The 14,808-nt window shown below is 45.9% G+C and overlaps 5 protein-coding genes across 6 annotated transcripts; 4 read left to right on the forward strand and 1 right to left on the reverse strand.

Annotated features, from left to right (window-relative positions):
* The first annotated feature begins 30 nt into the window (after window positions 1–30).
* Window positions 31–7,714, forward strand: LOC108048885 (protein clueless). The gene is made up of 7 exons (XM_017129826.2): window positions 31–591; window positions 2,111–3,206; window positions 3,612–5,880; window positions 5,938–6,063; window positions 6,126–6,341; window positions 6,402–6,613; window positions 6,684–7,714. Exons 1-7 carry the CDS (start codon window positions 372–374, stop codon window positions 6,904–6,906), a joined length of 4,362 nt encoding a protein of 1,453 aa, XP_016985315.1. The 5' UTR covers window positions 31–371; the 3' UTR covers window positions 6,907–7,714.
* A 128-nt stretch (window positions 7,715–7,842) lies between these two features.
* On the reverse strand, window positions 7,843–9,794 carry LOC108048889 (ubiquitin carboxyl-terminal hydrolase calypso). The gene is made up of 3 exons (XM_017129831.2): window positions 9,564–9,794; window positions 9,175–9,510; window positions 7,843–9,115 (listed from the first exon to the last, which is right to left on the reverse strand). Exons 2-3 carry the CDS (start codon window positions 9,359–9,361, stop codon window positions 7,893–7,895), a joined length of 1,410 nt encoding a protein of 469 aa, XP_016985320.1. The 5' UTR covers window positions 9,362–9,510; window positions 9,564–9,794; the 3' UTR covers window positions 7,843–7,892.
* Window positions 9,795–9,842: 48 nt separating this feature from the next.
* LOC108048895 lies at window positions 9,843–10,413 on the forward strand. Of its 2 annotated transcripts, none has more exons than XM_017129838.2 (2): window positions 9,843–10,078; window positions 10,161–10,413. In XM_017129838.2, the coding sequence occupies exons 1-2, from the start codon at window positions 9,947–9,949 to the stop codon at window positions 10,269–10,271; spliced, it is 243 nt and encodes an 80-aa protein (XP_016985327.1). In that variant the 5' UTR covers window positions 9,843–9,946; the 3' UTR covers window positions 10,272–10,413. The 2 variants fall into 2 exon arrangements, with proteins under 2 accessions (XP_016985327.1, XP_016985328.1); XM_017129839.2 differs by having other exon boundaries at window positions 9,844–10,048.
* A 60-nt stretch (window positions 10,414–10,473) lies between these two features.
* On the forward strand, window positions 10,474–10,945 carry LOC108048896. The gene has a single exon (XM_017129840.2). The coding sequence runs from the start codon at window positions 10,722–10,724 to the stop codon at window positions 10,908–10,910; it is 189 nt and encodes a 62-aa protein (XP_016985329.1). The 5' UTR covers window positions 10,474–10,721; the 3' UTR covers window positions 10,911–10,945.
* Window positions 10,946–11,143: 198 nt separating this feature from the next.
* Window positions 11,144–12,761, forward strand: LOC108048892 (lipoyltransferase 1, mitochondrial). Its single transcript, XM_017129835.2, has 3 exons — window positions 11,144–11,705; window positions 11,863–12,324; window positions 12,379–12,761. The coding sequence occupies exons 1-3, from the start codon at window positions 11,145–11,147 to the stop codon at window positions 12,547–12,549; spliced, it is 1,194 nt and encodes a 397-aa protein (XP_016985324.1). The 5' UTR covers window position 11,144; the 3' UTR covers window positions 12,550–12,761.
* Window positions 12,762–14,808: the final 2,047 nt, after the last annotated feature.

Genomic DNA, 14,808 nt, shown 5'->3' on the forward strand with positions numbered 1-14,808 from the left:
ACGGCAACCATTTTTCAGCAGTATTTTCCAAGTATTAGCCGTTGGCCACACTCTCAGCCGTCAACAACATAACGCGTTTCTAGCGGATCGGCCGAATTATATCCTCGATAAGTAATGTGCTGAAAAGAACAGAACTACCAAAGACCCACTTGTCAGTAGTTGCGTACGAGATCGTCAGCCAAACAACAATCACGTTCGCAATCGACCAAAAAGACACTCGAAACGAATCGGAATCGAAGTCCCGAACTCGGCAAGCGGTTAGAGTTGTGTAACACGGGCCCCGAGAAGAAGAAACGTGAACTAGAACTGGGTGTCTCTGGTGTCTGGTTTTGTTGAGTTGCAGGTGAACCAGGACAAGGAAAGCAGATAGCATGGCGCTTGAGACGGAGGCAAAGAAATCGAATTCGAGTGCAACGGCCACGGGCGATGCGACAGCAGCAACAACAAAGACCAGCGGCAAGGCCAAGGAGAACAACAACACGGTCGGCGGCAAAAAGAATCTGAACCCGCCACCGAATCAGCAGAATCCGAATCAGAACTTGGTCAATGGCAATGGCACGGTTGCCGACGGTCCCGCTGCGAAGAAGAAAGGTGCGTTCAACTCTTACCACCCCCTTTGCTGCCTTGGAAACTGCTGCCTTAATATTTTTTTTGCCGCAAAAGCCAATCACATAACAATTTTAACATTACGTAATGGCCTTTTTCGCCCCTATAATGCTTTAAAAGCGGCGCCCGTTGTCTGTAGCTGTCCCCCGCGACCCCCTTTCTATCCTCTCCCTCCGCCCCCCTAAAAACCGCGTGCATTGCAATTGTAATTGTGTGTGTATTGGAGTTTAGTGCGTATGCGAGAGCTGCAAGTGTAATACTCTCTCCCTCTTTCTCTTCACATGGCAACGCACATGTTATTAACCCGCCGTTGGCGGCTAAATGTTCATTAACCCCCCGGGCGGATTTGGTATTGCATTTAACCTACAATTAACACGTGCGCAGACCGAAATGCATGCACTTAACACACGCAAATTTCTCGACAATTATGTAAAACATGTTTTCTATCCGTCAGACGCATAGGTTTAGTCTCAGAAGAGCCTACATATCTCTCTCGCGCTCTCGTTACTTATCACTTTTGCTTTCTCCGCTCTCCCACTCTCTCTCTGTCTCTCACAGTGCTGTAATTTAGTATGTGCCTGTTGAAATTAGCATTGCCGTGCTAAACCCATTTCCCCGAGAGATCGAAAGGAGATTGGAATATTCGTTGGGTGTACGGACTCCGGACGATCCAAATCCAACGAACCCGGCCCCTTTGGCCTTATCAGCCTGCTTGCCTTATTCTGTTTGTTTTTCTGTTGTTTTGTTGTATGTTCTGTGCTTGCCGGCGAGCACAGAAACAGTAAGCGGCAAAAGTATGCGAACATCAGGGGGAATTGTTATGTAAAAACCGGAGGAGGCACCTATAAAATTATAGAACAGATGTGTAAAACTAATTTGAATCTCAACCTTTCTTGGCTGATTTACATAACAAACATTAGCTTTTTCCATAAACAGTCTCAAATTGAGAGCTTAAACTTTAAATAACCTTTCATAACCCTTTCTTAACATTTAATAACAATACTTACACATATATTTGTATGTAGACAATTATTAAATTCAATCTAGTTCAGAACAAAATAATTGCAATTGACTGAGTTTCTTATTTAATAATAAACATAAAAGAAATCGGTATTTTAAAAATGTTCCCTTTTTATATTATTTAGTATTTCACCTTTTTAAAATAGGTTGACGGGTTGTCATCTTCTGTTTTTTTTTAAATCTATAAATTTTGATTTTTATTAATCTTAGTCTTGTACCAATATCTTAATTACTTACATATGTACTTACATCACTATTATTGTATCCTTGCTAGAGTCCTAGCGCGTACTGATTTTTAAATGACTGTACAAAACCAAAAACTATAATATTAATATTGGCTTTTAGAAATTTGCGTAACAATTGTTGTGGTCTACAAAACCGGTCCAAAGTTCATGTTTTTTCATCTATATACATCGTTACACAATAACTCCAGATGCCTATCCCAATATTGACTAACAAAATACGCTTTGTGCTTCCCCTGCAGGCAAGAAGAACCGCAACAAAAGCCCGCCCGAACCTACTCCCGTACCAGTGGAAGAGGCTTTGAGCAACGGACATGCCGAAAAACCAACCGCAGAGGAGGCTGGTGTGGCCGATTCTGATGCCAATGCCAATTTGGAGAAACCGGAGGTCGGCGGAGCACCGGAGGCCGAAGCGGATGCGGAGGACATTGACTTGGACGCCCTGCACGACGTTGGCATCACGGTGAACATCAGCAGTCCTGGCGCGGACTTGCTATGTGTGCAGTTGTCGAGCATGGAGCTGGTGCAAGAAATCCACCAGCTACTGATGGACCGAGAGGAGACCTGCCACCGAACATGCTTCTCGCTGCAGCTGGACAACGTGACCCTGGACAATTTCGCTGAGCTAAAGACAATCGAGCAGCTGGAGCAGGGCTCCACCATTAAGGTAGTGGAGGAGCCGTACACCATGCGGGAGGCACGCATCCACGTACGCCATGTACGCGATCTTCTTAAGAACCTTGATCCGGCGGACGCTTACAACGGCATCGACTGCACCTCGCTGACCTACTTGAATACTATCACTCAGGGAGATTTGTTGGACAAGAAGAAGACGCGGCCAGACTCTGTGGATTGCACGCCACCGGAGTATGTGACTCCGGGCGTGTACGAACCGCCACTTCTGCCATTGCATCCGAATGTTAAGAACGCCAAGGGACCGCAGGCTCTCAAGGTACTCACCACATCCGCTTGGAATCCTCCACCCGGTCCCCGCAAGCTGCACGGCGACCTTATGTATTTGTACGTTGTCACTATGGAGGAGAAGCGCTTTCACATCTCAGCCTGCTCCAAAGGCTTCTACATTAACCAGTCGACGGACGACACCTTCAACCCAAAACCCGACAATCCTAGTCACCTCAGCCACTCGCTGATCGATCTGCTCTCCCACATATCGCCCTCGTTCCGACGTGCCTTCCAGACCATCCAGAAGCGCCGCACCATGCGTCACGCGTTCGAGCGAGTGGCCACGCCCTATCAGGTGTACCAATGGGCTTCGCCTACTTTGGAGCACACCGTGGACGCCATTCGCGCCGAAGATGCCTTCAGCTCAAAGTTGGGGTAAGTGTTGCCTGAATCTAGTGTGGTAAGATCTCAAGTTATTAATTTTCTTGTTATGATGTGCAATAAATTATTTATTCATAAAAGTTCCAAAGTTTCCTCACCTCGTGACATTAATTGTATGCGGACTGCATCGGTTTAAATATTTAATTTTGGATAGTAAAATCACTAAACATTTAAGAAATGCACATTCATTTAGGGTTCAACCGCCTTTTTAATTTCCAAGAGGCCTCGAAATCGGTAGCTGGCTGGAATGGCTAGTTTAAACACGGTCCATTTATATACAATACAAAGAGATTTTAAAATTTCAGTGGACATTTTGAAATATATAGAAAGGTTCAATATCTTAATATCATCTTAACTAGCAACTTATTTATATATTTCGGCATTTCTTTCATTCCGCAGCTACGAGGAGCACATTCCCGGACAGACGCGCGACTGGAACGAGGAGCTGCAAACGACACGGGAACTGCCACGCAAGACACTGCCGGAGCGTTTACTGCGCGAACGCGCAATCTTCAAGGTGCACGGAGACTTTGTGACTGCCGCCACGAGGGGCGCAATGGCCGTTATTGACGGCAACGTGCTGGCCATAAATCCAGGCGAGGACTCTAAGATGCAGATGTTTATCTGGAACAACATTTTCTTCTCGCTGGGCTTCGACGTTAGGGACCACTATAAGGAGCTTGGCGGCGATGCAGCGGCATTTGTTGCTCCGCGATACGATTTGCATGGCGTTCGGGTCTACAATGCTGTGGATGTGGAGGGATTGTACACACTGGGAACCGTAGTGATTGATTATCGCGGCTACCGCGTTACCGCCCAGTCCATTATCCCCGGAATTCTAGAGCGGGAGCAGGAGCAGAGCGTGGTCTATGGTTCCATTGACTTCGGCAAGACGGTGCTGAGCCATCCAAAGTACTTGGATCTCCTACGACAGGCGGGAAAGCATCTTAAGATCTTGCCGCACGCGGTGCTCAATGAGCGGGACGAGCCCGTGGAGCTGTGCTCATCCGTTGAGTGCAAGGGCATTATCGGCAATGATGGACGCCACTACATTCTCGACCTGTTGCGCACCTTCCCACCAGACGTAAACTTCTTGAAACTTCAGGACGTGCAAATAAGCAAGGAGCTGGTCGATATGGGCTTTCCCATCGAGCACCGCCACAAGCTGTGCTGCCTGCGTCAAGAGCTGCTCGAAGCCTTTATCGAGGACCGATATGTGAGCTTTATCAGGATCGCTGCCGTGCATTTGCAACAGCTGAATGCCAAGAAACAAACTGAAAAGGCGGAAGAGAAGCAAGTTCCCGCCATCGAAGAAGCTCAGGCGGAAAGTAAAGTAAACGGAGCCCAGAAAGCGGACGCCAAGGAGGAGAAGAAAGATGACAAGGTGGAGAAGCAGCCCACTGCCAGTGACACAAAGACTGCGGAAGCCATGGTTAACGCCATTCGCGAGGCGCAGTCTAATGTAGCCACTTCAAACGAGGTGCAAGCCGCAGAGGTTGTTAAACGTGCTTGCGCCGCCGTTGGTTCGCTGAAGGAGAAGGAGTTTGATTTCCGGTTCAACCCCGACGTGTTCTCGCCCGGCATTCGGCACGTAGACGGTGAGGAGGGCACCTGCAGCTCGCTGGCCAAGCAGAAGGTTCTCGTACAGGAAGCAGCCGAGTTCCTGGTCCTCAAGCAGATACCCGCCTTCATTAAGGAACACCTGGCCCACTCCTCGCCACCGATCGATGGCCAGAGTCTGACAGAGTCCCTGCACAGTCACGGCATAAACGTGCGCTATCTGGGCAAGGTCATCAAGATGTTGGGACAGATGCCGCGCATGGACTACCTGTACAGGATCGCCATCCTCGAGCTGATCGTGCGGGCCACCAAGCACATTTACTACACCTACATGCAGAACACAGAGCCACTGCACCTGTCTTCCGCCATCAGCCACTTCCTCAACTGTCTGCTAACCAATGGCCCGGTCAATCCGGCCGTGAGTAGCGAGGAGGCGCACAAGAAACGCGGCAATGGCGGAAAGCACAACAAGCACAAGTCCTCAAAAGGCGGCAAAGGGCAGCAGCAGGCAGCTGGCAACCAGAACGGCAACTCGTCTGGTTCCTCCAATGGCTCATCCGCCTCCGACTGGACGCTGGTGACACCTCGTTCCCTTTGGCAGCAAATTCGGCGTGAGGCCAAGGCCTACTGGGACTGGGATCTGGATTGTGACTCCATTGAAACCGCGGTGTCGAAGTACGGTATTTTGCGGATCAGCCTTCTGCGAGCATTCTGCCTCAAGGTTGGCATTCAAGTGCTGCTGCGCGAGTACAACTTCGAGTCTAAGCACAAGCCCACATTTGGCGACGACGACATCGTCAATGTGTTCCCGGTAGTGAAGCACATTAGCCCTCGGGCCACAGACGCCTATAATTTCTACACCACTGGCCAGGCCAAGATACAGCAGGGCATGTTCAAGGAGGGCTACGAGTTGATCAGCGAGGCACTTAACCTGCTGAACAACGTTTTTGGGGCGATGCACCAGGAGAACGGATCCTGCCTGCGGATGCTGGCCAGGCTAAGTTATTTGTTGGGCGATGCCCAAGATGCTCTGGCCATCCAGCAGAGGGCAGTGATCATGAGCGAGCGGGTAAACGGCATTGACCACCCATCGACCATTTTGGAATACGTACGTGTTTTAGTTTCACCCAATAGTTCGAATAATAAGTCTTTTTTTTTTTAACAGACACACTTATCACTCTATTCGTTTGCTAACGGACATGTGGGAATGTCCCTAAAGCTGCTGTACAGAGCACGCTATCTGATGGTGCTCATCTGCGGTGAAGATCATCCGGAGGTGGCACTGATCGATGTAAGTTTAGCCACTAATTCTCACCGCAATGTTATTTAACTCAAATTTTTTGCTACTTTTAGAGCAACATAAGTTTGATTTTGCATGCACTGGGTGAATACGAGTTGTCGCTACGATTTATCGAGCATGCCCTGAAGCTGAACCTCAAGTACTTCGGCAACAAGGCCATGCACGTGGCGGTCAGCTATCACCTGATGGCCCGCACCCAGTCCTGCATGGGTGACTTCCGCTCGGCATTGAACAACGAGAAGGAAACTTACTCCATTTACAAGTCACAGGTGGGTGAATCTCGAAAGAATTCTTTAAAATCAAAGCTAAATTATAATTTTATTCAAAAGCTTGGTGAGAAACACGAGAAGACCCGCGATTCGGCCGAGTGTCTGCGTCTCCTGACTCAGCAGGCTGTGCTGCTGCAGCGTAAGATGAACGACATCTATTCCAGTGGCAAGCTGACCAGTGACCTGCCGCCCATTCACATCACACCTCCCTCGATGGGATCGGTCCTAGACATGCTGAACACAATCAACGGCATTCTGTTTGTGCAAATTAGGTGAGACTGTGGACTTTCCTTAAAAAAGTCTAGTCTTTATAACTCCTTACTTTCCGTCTATATACTACAGCCAAAAAGACATCGTCAAGGTGCGCAGCGAGATTGAAAAGCATTTCAAGGCCAATAGCGCCGAAAACGAGGTTAATGATGCCATCAAATCCATTGTGGCTGCTGCCAATAACAATGGAGAGGCGGAGGAGGAGGCCTCGAAGGACATTAAAGAGCAGGCAGTAGCGGGCACCCAGCTTACGAATGGCGAAAAGTCCACGACCACTGAGGCGACTTCAAGTTGAACACTCCAGAGGCAAAGTTAAACAATTGAAATCCCAACAAGTCACAAAATTTGCCGCCTGTTCGTTGCATTGTCGTATCGTTAATCGTGTTTTGGGACTGAGCAAAATTAAAACATCTATGTTTTGAATAACTACAGCAATGACCTACCAACTGCAACATCAACAACTACCAACATCGTAATAAAACATAATTGTATATGTTTTTCTTAAAGGCTGCTCTTGTACTGCTCACACACATCGCATCGCGTCGTATTTAGCAATACGCATAGAAGGTCCTGTTTCCATTTGTGGTACAGGACATTACAATACTTTTAGACTTAGTCAAGCAAACTATCAGCAACATGAAGCATCCTAATCCAACGACCCGATATCACCCCAAAACCAGTTATAACAGAAAGTGGACTTGTTTTTAAACACAAAGTCGTCTAGCTCATACACATATATGTTTTGTTAACCATTTGCAAACCCGTCAAATGCCTTTTATAGTTTATAATCGATTGCACCTAATTTTATGCATTGTTTTCTGTTGAATCAACTTTACAACGAGTGCAACTAAATATTTTACAATAACGTTAAGATACGTACAATTGGAAACAGAAACCAGAGAAATTATTGAATGATTACGTTTTTGTTATACAACTATCATATAGATATATATCAGAAAATATATATTATTCATATGTAATGCATACACTTTTAGGTCCTTGGTGTGTCAAGGGTCGCAAGAACATTTATTCATACGAACAAAATGGTTTTTTATTATTAAAAAGGTCCAAAAGCGATCAAATAAAAATGAAGAAGCTGCCAAGTTGATTTCGTATTTAGAAATGTATAAATTTACTGCACCTAGGTGTCTTGGGATGGCACTAAAACTAAACTTATAGTTAACTGATGGTTATTGGTGGGAAAATTGTAGTAAAACAATACTGGAATGAATAGTCTTAAAATGCAAACTGTATTCTTAAAAACATTTACAACTCGTCCGTTTACTTCCGTTTTCTGCACTTGTTGCGTCCCTTTCTCCTTCTGCCCGGCGTTTTACTAGGCGACTTTCCATTTTTAGCGGCTGCAGCCTGCTGTTGCTGAGTTTTGGGCGTGGTACCACCAGCTCCAGCAGTACTCGTCCCCGAGTTCGAAGAATTGCTCTGCTTGCTAATCCGATTGGCGGCACTCTGGCCACTAATCTTCTTCGATGGCAGCAGGTGCTGGCTGACCAGCTCACCCAGGACACCCTGATGCGCCAGCATAGAGAGGAAAGTGCAGACGAACTTGTCGTAGTTGTGGGTGCGCCGACTGGCGTCAACCTTGAACATGTGTCGCCGATCGTTTTCATCGGCTAGATGCTGCTCGTTGATTGCTATTTCCGTATCAAGGTTCTTGAGCAGCGACTGCAGATCCCGTGCGGTGAAGGCGCTCGGTTCCAGTAACGTAGTGGGAGTGTCCGGACGTTGTGAGTCTCCGTTCCCCGATTCGCCCTGCTCGTCGGCCTTTAGGAGTTTCTGCAGAGTTCCGGACACGATTGCCTGGTTGGTGCGCAGCATCTTGAGCTTGTGGGTTATGGCAATACGCCTATCCGGCACGACGGCCATCAGGTTGAAGCGTATATCCTGTTCACCGGTGGCTATTCCCAGTCTCTCCGCCATCACACGCCGGAACTTGTCCGTCCAGTCCTCACTATCCTCCCATCCCCCGTGATTCATGGGATACGGCTTAAGACCATCCAGTTCAAACAGCTGGCCGTTGATAGGTACAAAGCTGACAAAGTGGAAAGCCTCTCCGGTAAAGCGACAACTAGAGACTCCAGCTCCAGTCCGCTCCAGGCGGCGCCGAGCTTGCGGCATTGCATGAGAGTTGTGGGCACAGGCCAGCTCCGGAGTGTTGCCGATGGCCAGACCCTTGTTCTCCGGACTCATGCCCTTAGTATGGGCTTTCAGTCGACTGAGAGTATCGCCCAGCTGCAGGTTGTTCTCGTTGCAGTTCAGGAGGACGGACAGGAGGGCGTGGGTGGCACAGCTGTTGGGCACAACCTGCTGGGCAAAGAAAATGCTAGAAATTGCTTCCTCATCCTTTACAAAAATCTCTGCGGTTGTCTCGACTATTTTGCGCCTGGCACGCCGCTCTTCAATCCAGCGAAAGAGAAAAATAAAGCCATAGGGGCTCTCGATGGGCTTCTGCAGGTCATACACCTCCTCCACCTGAACATCGTGGCCTGAAAGGAATACGTTTTTAGTCGTATATGTAAGACTTGTTTTGGTAATCATATATTACACCCAAAGTCCTCGAGAAGAAGGGTGAAGAGACCTGGGTCAGATTCCAGTTCTAGCCATCCATCCGCCAGTTGGGCCATGGGCATGGCTCCAGAAGCCGTGGCAAGGAGCGAGTTGCTGCCCAGACTGCTGCTATTGGTCGTGGCAGCGGTCGCCTGGGGGCCATTACCTCCTCCAGAGACGTTCATGATAAGTAACGTTTATTTTGTATTTATAACAGTTCGTAGCAGAGGTTTTTGTTTGGTTAATAGTGGAAAGCCAAGTTAAAGGTTGGTTCACCCGAAAGTGTCCTCCAGTGCCTTTATCGTCCTGAATTTAATTTAGGGAATTTACAGATCTGGAAGAAAACCATTCAATTAAATAAAATAATGGTAAATTCAAAAATATTACTTAAACAATGCGAGTTCACGAGAGATACTTGCAAATGGTTTGTATACTAGATAAAACCGAGGCCTGCCAGGTTCTAAAGAAGTTTCTAGTAGCTCCTTTATCAGCGTAGCCCTTTCTGAAGTTAATCGCAACGGCAGATGGCTGTCTTTTATCCATAATTCATTTTAAATTACAACAAAATAGCAAAATAGGTTTTTCTCTTCTTCCTCTTTACCGCTTTGCCATTCATAAGGAACTCAGGTCTTCGATAGCGATAGGACGCCGCTGCCCTGCGACTGGCTGTTATCCGATCTGGCAGCCCTACCAGGAGTTTATAGTCAGCTGTTATTGACGTAACTTTTACTTTTTCCTTGGATTTTGGTAGAAACTAAATTGATATTAAAATGGTTCGTCCAACGCTCGTCACCCTGGCCAAGCGAGTGCCCCTCATCCATTTTCGCAAAGGGGGTGCGGGCGCCCCGGGCGCCCAGACCGCAAATCAGCAGGCAAGTTCCCAGCCACCAGGAGGCAAAAAGGTTAACCCACCGCTCATTTACTACGAAGTGCAACTTCTCCTGATGGACATTATAATTGATTTCGAATTTATTGTTTGTATAGTTGGCCGGAGGCCCTGCAATCGAAGATTACGAGCTGCCGGCACGGTTTGCGCGCAAGCCAATCGACCCCGAGGAAGCGGCGTACATCAACAATGGAGGAATTCCAAATTAGAGGACCTCAAAGTGTGCTGCTTGTAAAATAATCTAATATCAGACTTCACCGAAAATCACACATGTTTAGCGTAAATTATTCAAGAAAGAATTAAATGGCGGCGCCAGAATGATATTGTTTAAATAAACATATGTCCCCCGGAGCTTTCAGTTCGCTGTGAATGGCACTTGGGGCTACGCGGAAGAACAAGAGCTACTACATTCACTGCTCATCTAAAGCGAAAGCAAATCGGTCGCACACGCTTTTCGATCGTCTCTGTTCGTTTGTTTGTGCTATAATAAACACCCCCCGCCTACTCAAGATCACCTCCACCGCCCGACCGTCCGACGCGAACAAAGAGTGGAAAATTTTCGTGTCATCTGAAAAACCCTTTAGACGTTTATCAGTTTTTTCGGGCCCGTAACGCTGCGGCCCCTTGTAACAACCAAATTTTTGGTATCCCCCACTTGGATGGGAGTGAGGCGTAGTATGCCAGTGAACTGTGCCAACAAGGACTGTCTGGGTCTCCGAAAGCGAGTGTGTGGTCTGCACCAAACCTGGAAGTGGCTGCACCAGACTCCTGCTTTGCACGAATACCTAATCTCGGCCAGCTCCGTAGCTGCAAACACATCCCGATTCGGCAAAACCGCTACAGTCTAAAGTCCAGACCGACCAAAGCCATCTAAAACCAAAACGAATAGCGTAGATAGTAGGACATACATAACCTAAAGAAGAGCACACAGAAGACCACACAGAAACCAGGCAGAGAATAAACCAACCCGTTAAGAGCTTTTTTCGACACCATTGACCTTGTTTCGCTTACAAGTGCATTCCGTCTCAGTTCACCTGGCAACAGAAATCAAACGCCGCACTTTTTACTTCATTGTGTGAGCCATGAGCAGGCTGCTGCGTCGTAATTCCAGCCAGCTTCGGCTGCTCCTCTCCTCCGGTGGGCAGGTCACGCGCCTGGCCTCCTCCGGAGAAGTGTCGCCTCCGACTGCTGGCCAGCAGGAGATCAGAAAGCAGAAGCGCCAGCCCCCTCCCGTTGTTCCAGATTCGGAGATTAAGAAGTCCGTCTTCATCTCGCAGTCAAGCGATGTGTTCACCAACTTGGCCCTGGAGGACTGGCTGTACAAGAACTTCGATTTCAGCCACCACCACGTCTTGCTGCTGTGGGCCAATGACCCGTGCGTGGTCATTGGACGCCACCAGAACCCCTTTACCGAGGCCAATGTCTCGAAGCTGGTGGACCGCGGAATCACCCTGGCACGGCGAAACAGCGGTGGCGGAGCGGTGTACCATGATCTTGGAAACCTCAACTGCACTTTTTTCTCGCCTCGGGAGCGCTACGATCGCAAGTACAACCTGAACATAGTGACCAGGGCTTTGTTCCGAGAGTGGGCCATCAAGGCGGAGATTAATGATCGCGACGACATTGTGGTAATGAACAAAAAGGTGAGGCGAAGCGGTGGCAATTGACTGGCTCTTATCAGGGAATGGGGCGACCCCCTTTAACCCCACACTAGCGTCAGCCCACTTTACCAACAGATGGGGCTGTGCATCTGGTCTTTATTGAATGCTACTTAACGAGTTCGCCCTTGTTCAATTACAGATTTCCGGAACGGCGGCCAAGCTGGGACACCCGAACTCGTACCATCACTGCACCATCCTAGCCAGCGCCAACAAGCTCCACTTGGGCGAATCTCTGGTCCGGGAGCCGGCCAACTATATAAGCCGAGCCACGGCTTCCGTGCCGTCGCCTATCCGCAATCTGGTGGATGTGAACCGCACGGTTAGCGTTCCACAGCTTCGCTCTGCCGTGGGCTATGAGTATCTGAGGACAGCGGCCACCTCTCTGGAAGATGGCGGGAGCACGCAGACGATGAAGCAGCGAGGTTTCCAGCTCATCAATCCCACTGAGAAATGGTTCCCCGGCATTGAGGAACTGCGCTCGAACTACAGTTCTTGGGACTGGGTCATCGGCAAGACGCCCAAGTTTACTGTGCAGAAGGATCTGGATGTCAAGGGCGACGACCCGGGCATGAAACTTAAACTGAGCGTAGAAGTGGAGGCCGTAAGTGCTCAATTTACAGAATGAAATTTTCTCTTATTGCTGTACTTCTTTTAGGGGCTTATGAAGGAGATTGGCATCCAGCTGCCGCAAAGCGATCAGCTCGTTCCGGTGGTCACTCCGCTTCAGGGCAAGCCCTACAATGAGGAGAACCTTAACGGCATAGTTGGGGCCCTGAAACTCGTCAGTGCGTCGAATGTGAAGCAGGCAATAAACGGCTCCGCATGATTTCTGTTGTGTTAGTTCGAAAGAAAAAACAAAAAAAAAAAACATAACATAGTTTTACTAACGTCCTAATATAGATATAATTTTTCCAAGAAACCATATTACTAACCAATTAGAACGTAAGCGTTTTACAAGCAAACTATTACTTTTGTTAACCCGTTTCGTATAAAAAGAACTGCAATTAAATGTTTAAACATTTTACAATTTTAAACAAACTTCTGGATGCATTTATTTTTTTGCGATGAATATACATGTGTAGAATGGTATTATCATGTAAAAACAATTATTTTAATCCCTTGGAGAGGGAACTTCAGTGTTGGTCAAAGGTTTGGAGTGCAGTAATATTCTCTCAGTTCTAACGCTGTATGGTAAAACAATCCGAAGTCTTCTTTTTAGAATGCCAAAAAGTGCCGAAATCCGGTTATCCGAAAAAATCAACAAATAAAATTTCCAATCGGGTGGCATTCACAGCTCAAAAATTTCATTTTGGTCGGTTTTTCGCCAAAAATGACAATGAAAAATGCTGAAATCAGGACATCCGGAATGCCATACATCATTGAATTCGTTATAAAATTTCCAATCGGGTGGCATTCACAGCTCAAAAATTTCCAGTAAAAATATCTTTTTTATAGTTGTGGAACATGCGAGTTGGTCAATTTAATTAAGTTAACATTTCTGTACTAGCTTGGTAGTTTAATATAACAAAAATCGAACGAAAAAAAAATATATATGTATGTATAGCCTTGTATAATAAGTTTCAGAACTAAATCTATAATTTATATGGTAGTTTAAAGACACAAAATTAAATCTCCCGATGAAAGCCCTAAAATACAAATCCAATAAAAAACAGAATTCTTGTATTACACTTGTTTATTTTTTATTTAAAACAATGTATATACTAAATAAATTAATACAATATGTAGATAATAATATCATATAGAAACTAGCTTAACTTATTGTTAATGCAATTAATAGGAAAACGGAATTTATTTATAGCTAATTTATAAGTACTTAAAAATAAGCGTCTAATTGGTGAGGTGAAAAAAGGGACGACGACTGGTGAATCCTGGATAGCCTTGAAGGCGACACTGAAACCCGGCACAATTATCCATGGAAACATCCTGAACAATGCTGATCGCGATCTCCAAAGCGAATTCCTGTGTTTAATCTATGTAATTTAGATATATCCATTCTTAAATTTTATAACTGAAATAAAAATGTTTAAAAAAAAAATAATTATGAAAAACTTTTACTTTGGGGTGGGACTTATTAATTACAAAATCCATTGTCTATTTGTTACCTCTTTGAATTAGTTATAAAATTTCCAATCGGGTGGCATTCACAGCTCAAAAATTTCATTTTGGTCGGTTTTTCGCCAAAATAGACAATGTTACCCCTTATGAAAAATGCTGAAATCAGGACATCCGGAAAAATCAACGTTTTTTTTCGGTTTTTTGATCAAAACCCTGGGAAATAATTGTCAGATGTTGGAATGCCATACATCATTGAATTCGTTATAAAATTTTTAATCGGGTGGCATTCACAGCTCAAAAATTTCATTTTGGTCAGTTTTTCGCCAAAATAGACAATGTAACCCCTTATGAAAAATGCTGAAATCAGGACATCCGGAAAAATCAACGTTTTTTTCGGTTTTTTGATCAAAACCCTGGGAAATAATTGTCAGATGTTGGAATGCCATACATCATTGAATTCGTTATACAATTTCCAATCGGGTGGCATTCACAGCTCAAAAATTTCATTTTGGTCGGTTTTTCGCCAAAATAGACAATGTAACCCCTTATGAAAAATGCTGAAATCAGGACATCCGGAAAAATCAACGTTTTTTTTCGGTTTTTTGATCAAAACCCTGGGAAATAATTGTCAGATGTTGGAATGCCATACATCATTGAATTCGTTATACAATTTCCAATCGGGTGGCATTCACAGCTCAAAAATTTCATTTTGGTCAGTTTTTCGCCAAAATAGACAATGTTACCCCTTATGAAAAATGCTGAAATCAGGACATCCGGAAAAATCAACGTTTTTTTTCGGTTTTTTGATCAAAACCCTGGGAAATAATTGTCAGATGTTGGAATGCCATACATCATTGAATTCGTTATAAAATTTTTAATCGGGTGGCATTCACAGCTCAAAAATTTCATTTTGGTCAGTTTTTCGCCAAAATAGACAATGTAACCCCTTATGAAAAATGCTGAAATCAGGACATCCGGAAAAATCAACGTTTTTTTCGGTTTTTTGATC

The sequence above is a fragment of the Drosophila rhopaloa genome, unplaced genomic scaffold, assembly GCF_018152115.1.
Source record: "Drosophila rhopaloa isolate 14029-0021.01 unplaced genomic scaffold, ASM1815211v1 contig_115, whole genome shotgun sequence".
NCBI classification, from domain to species: Eukaryota; Metazoa; Arthropoda; class Insecta; order Diptera; family Drosophilidae; genus Drosophila; species Drosophila rhopaloa.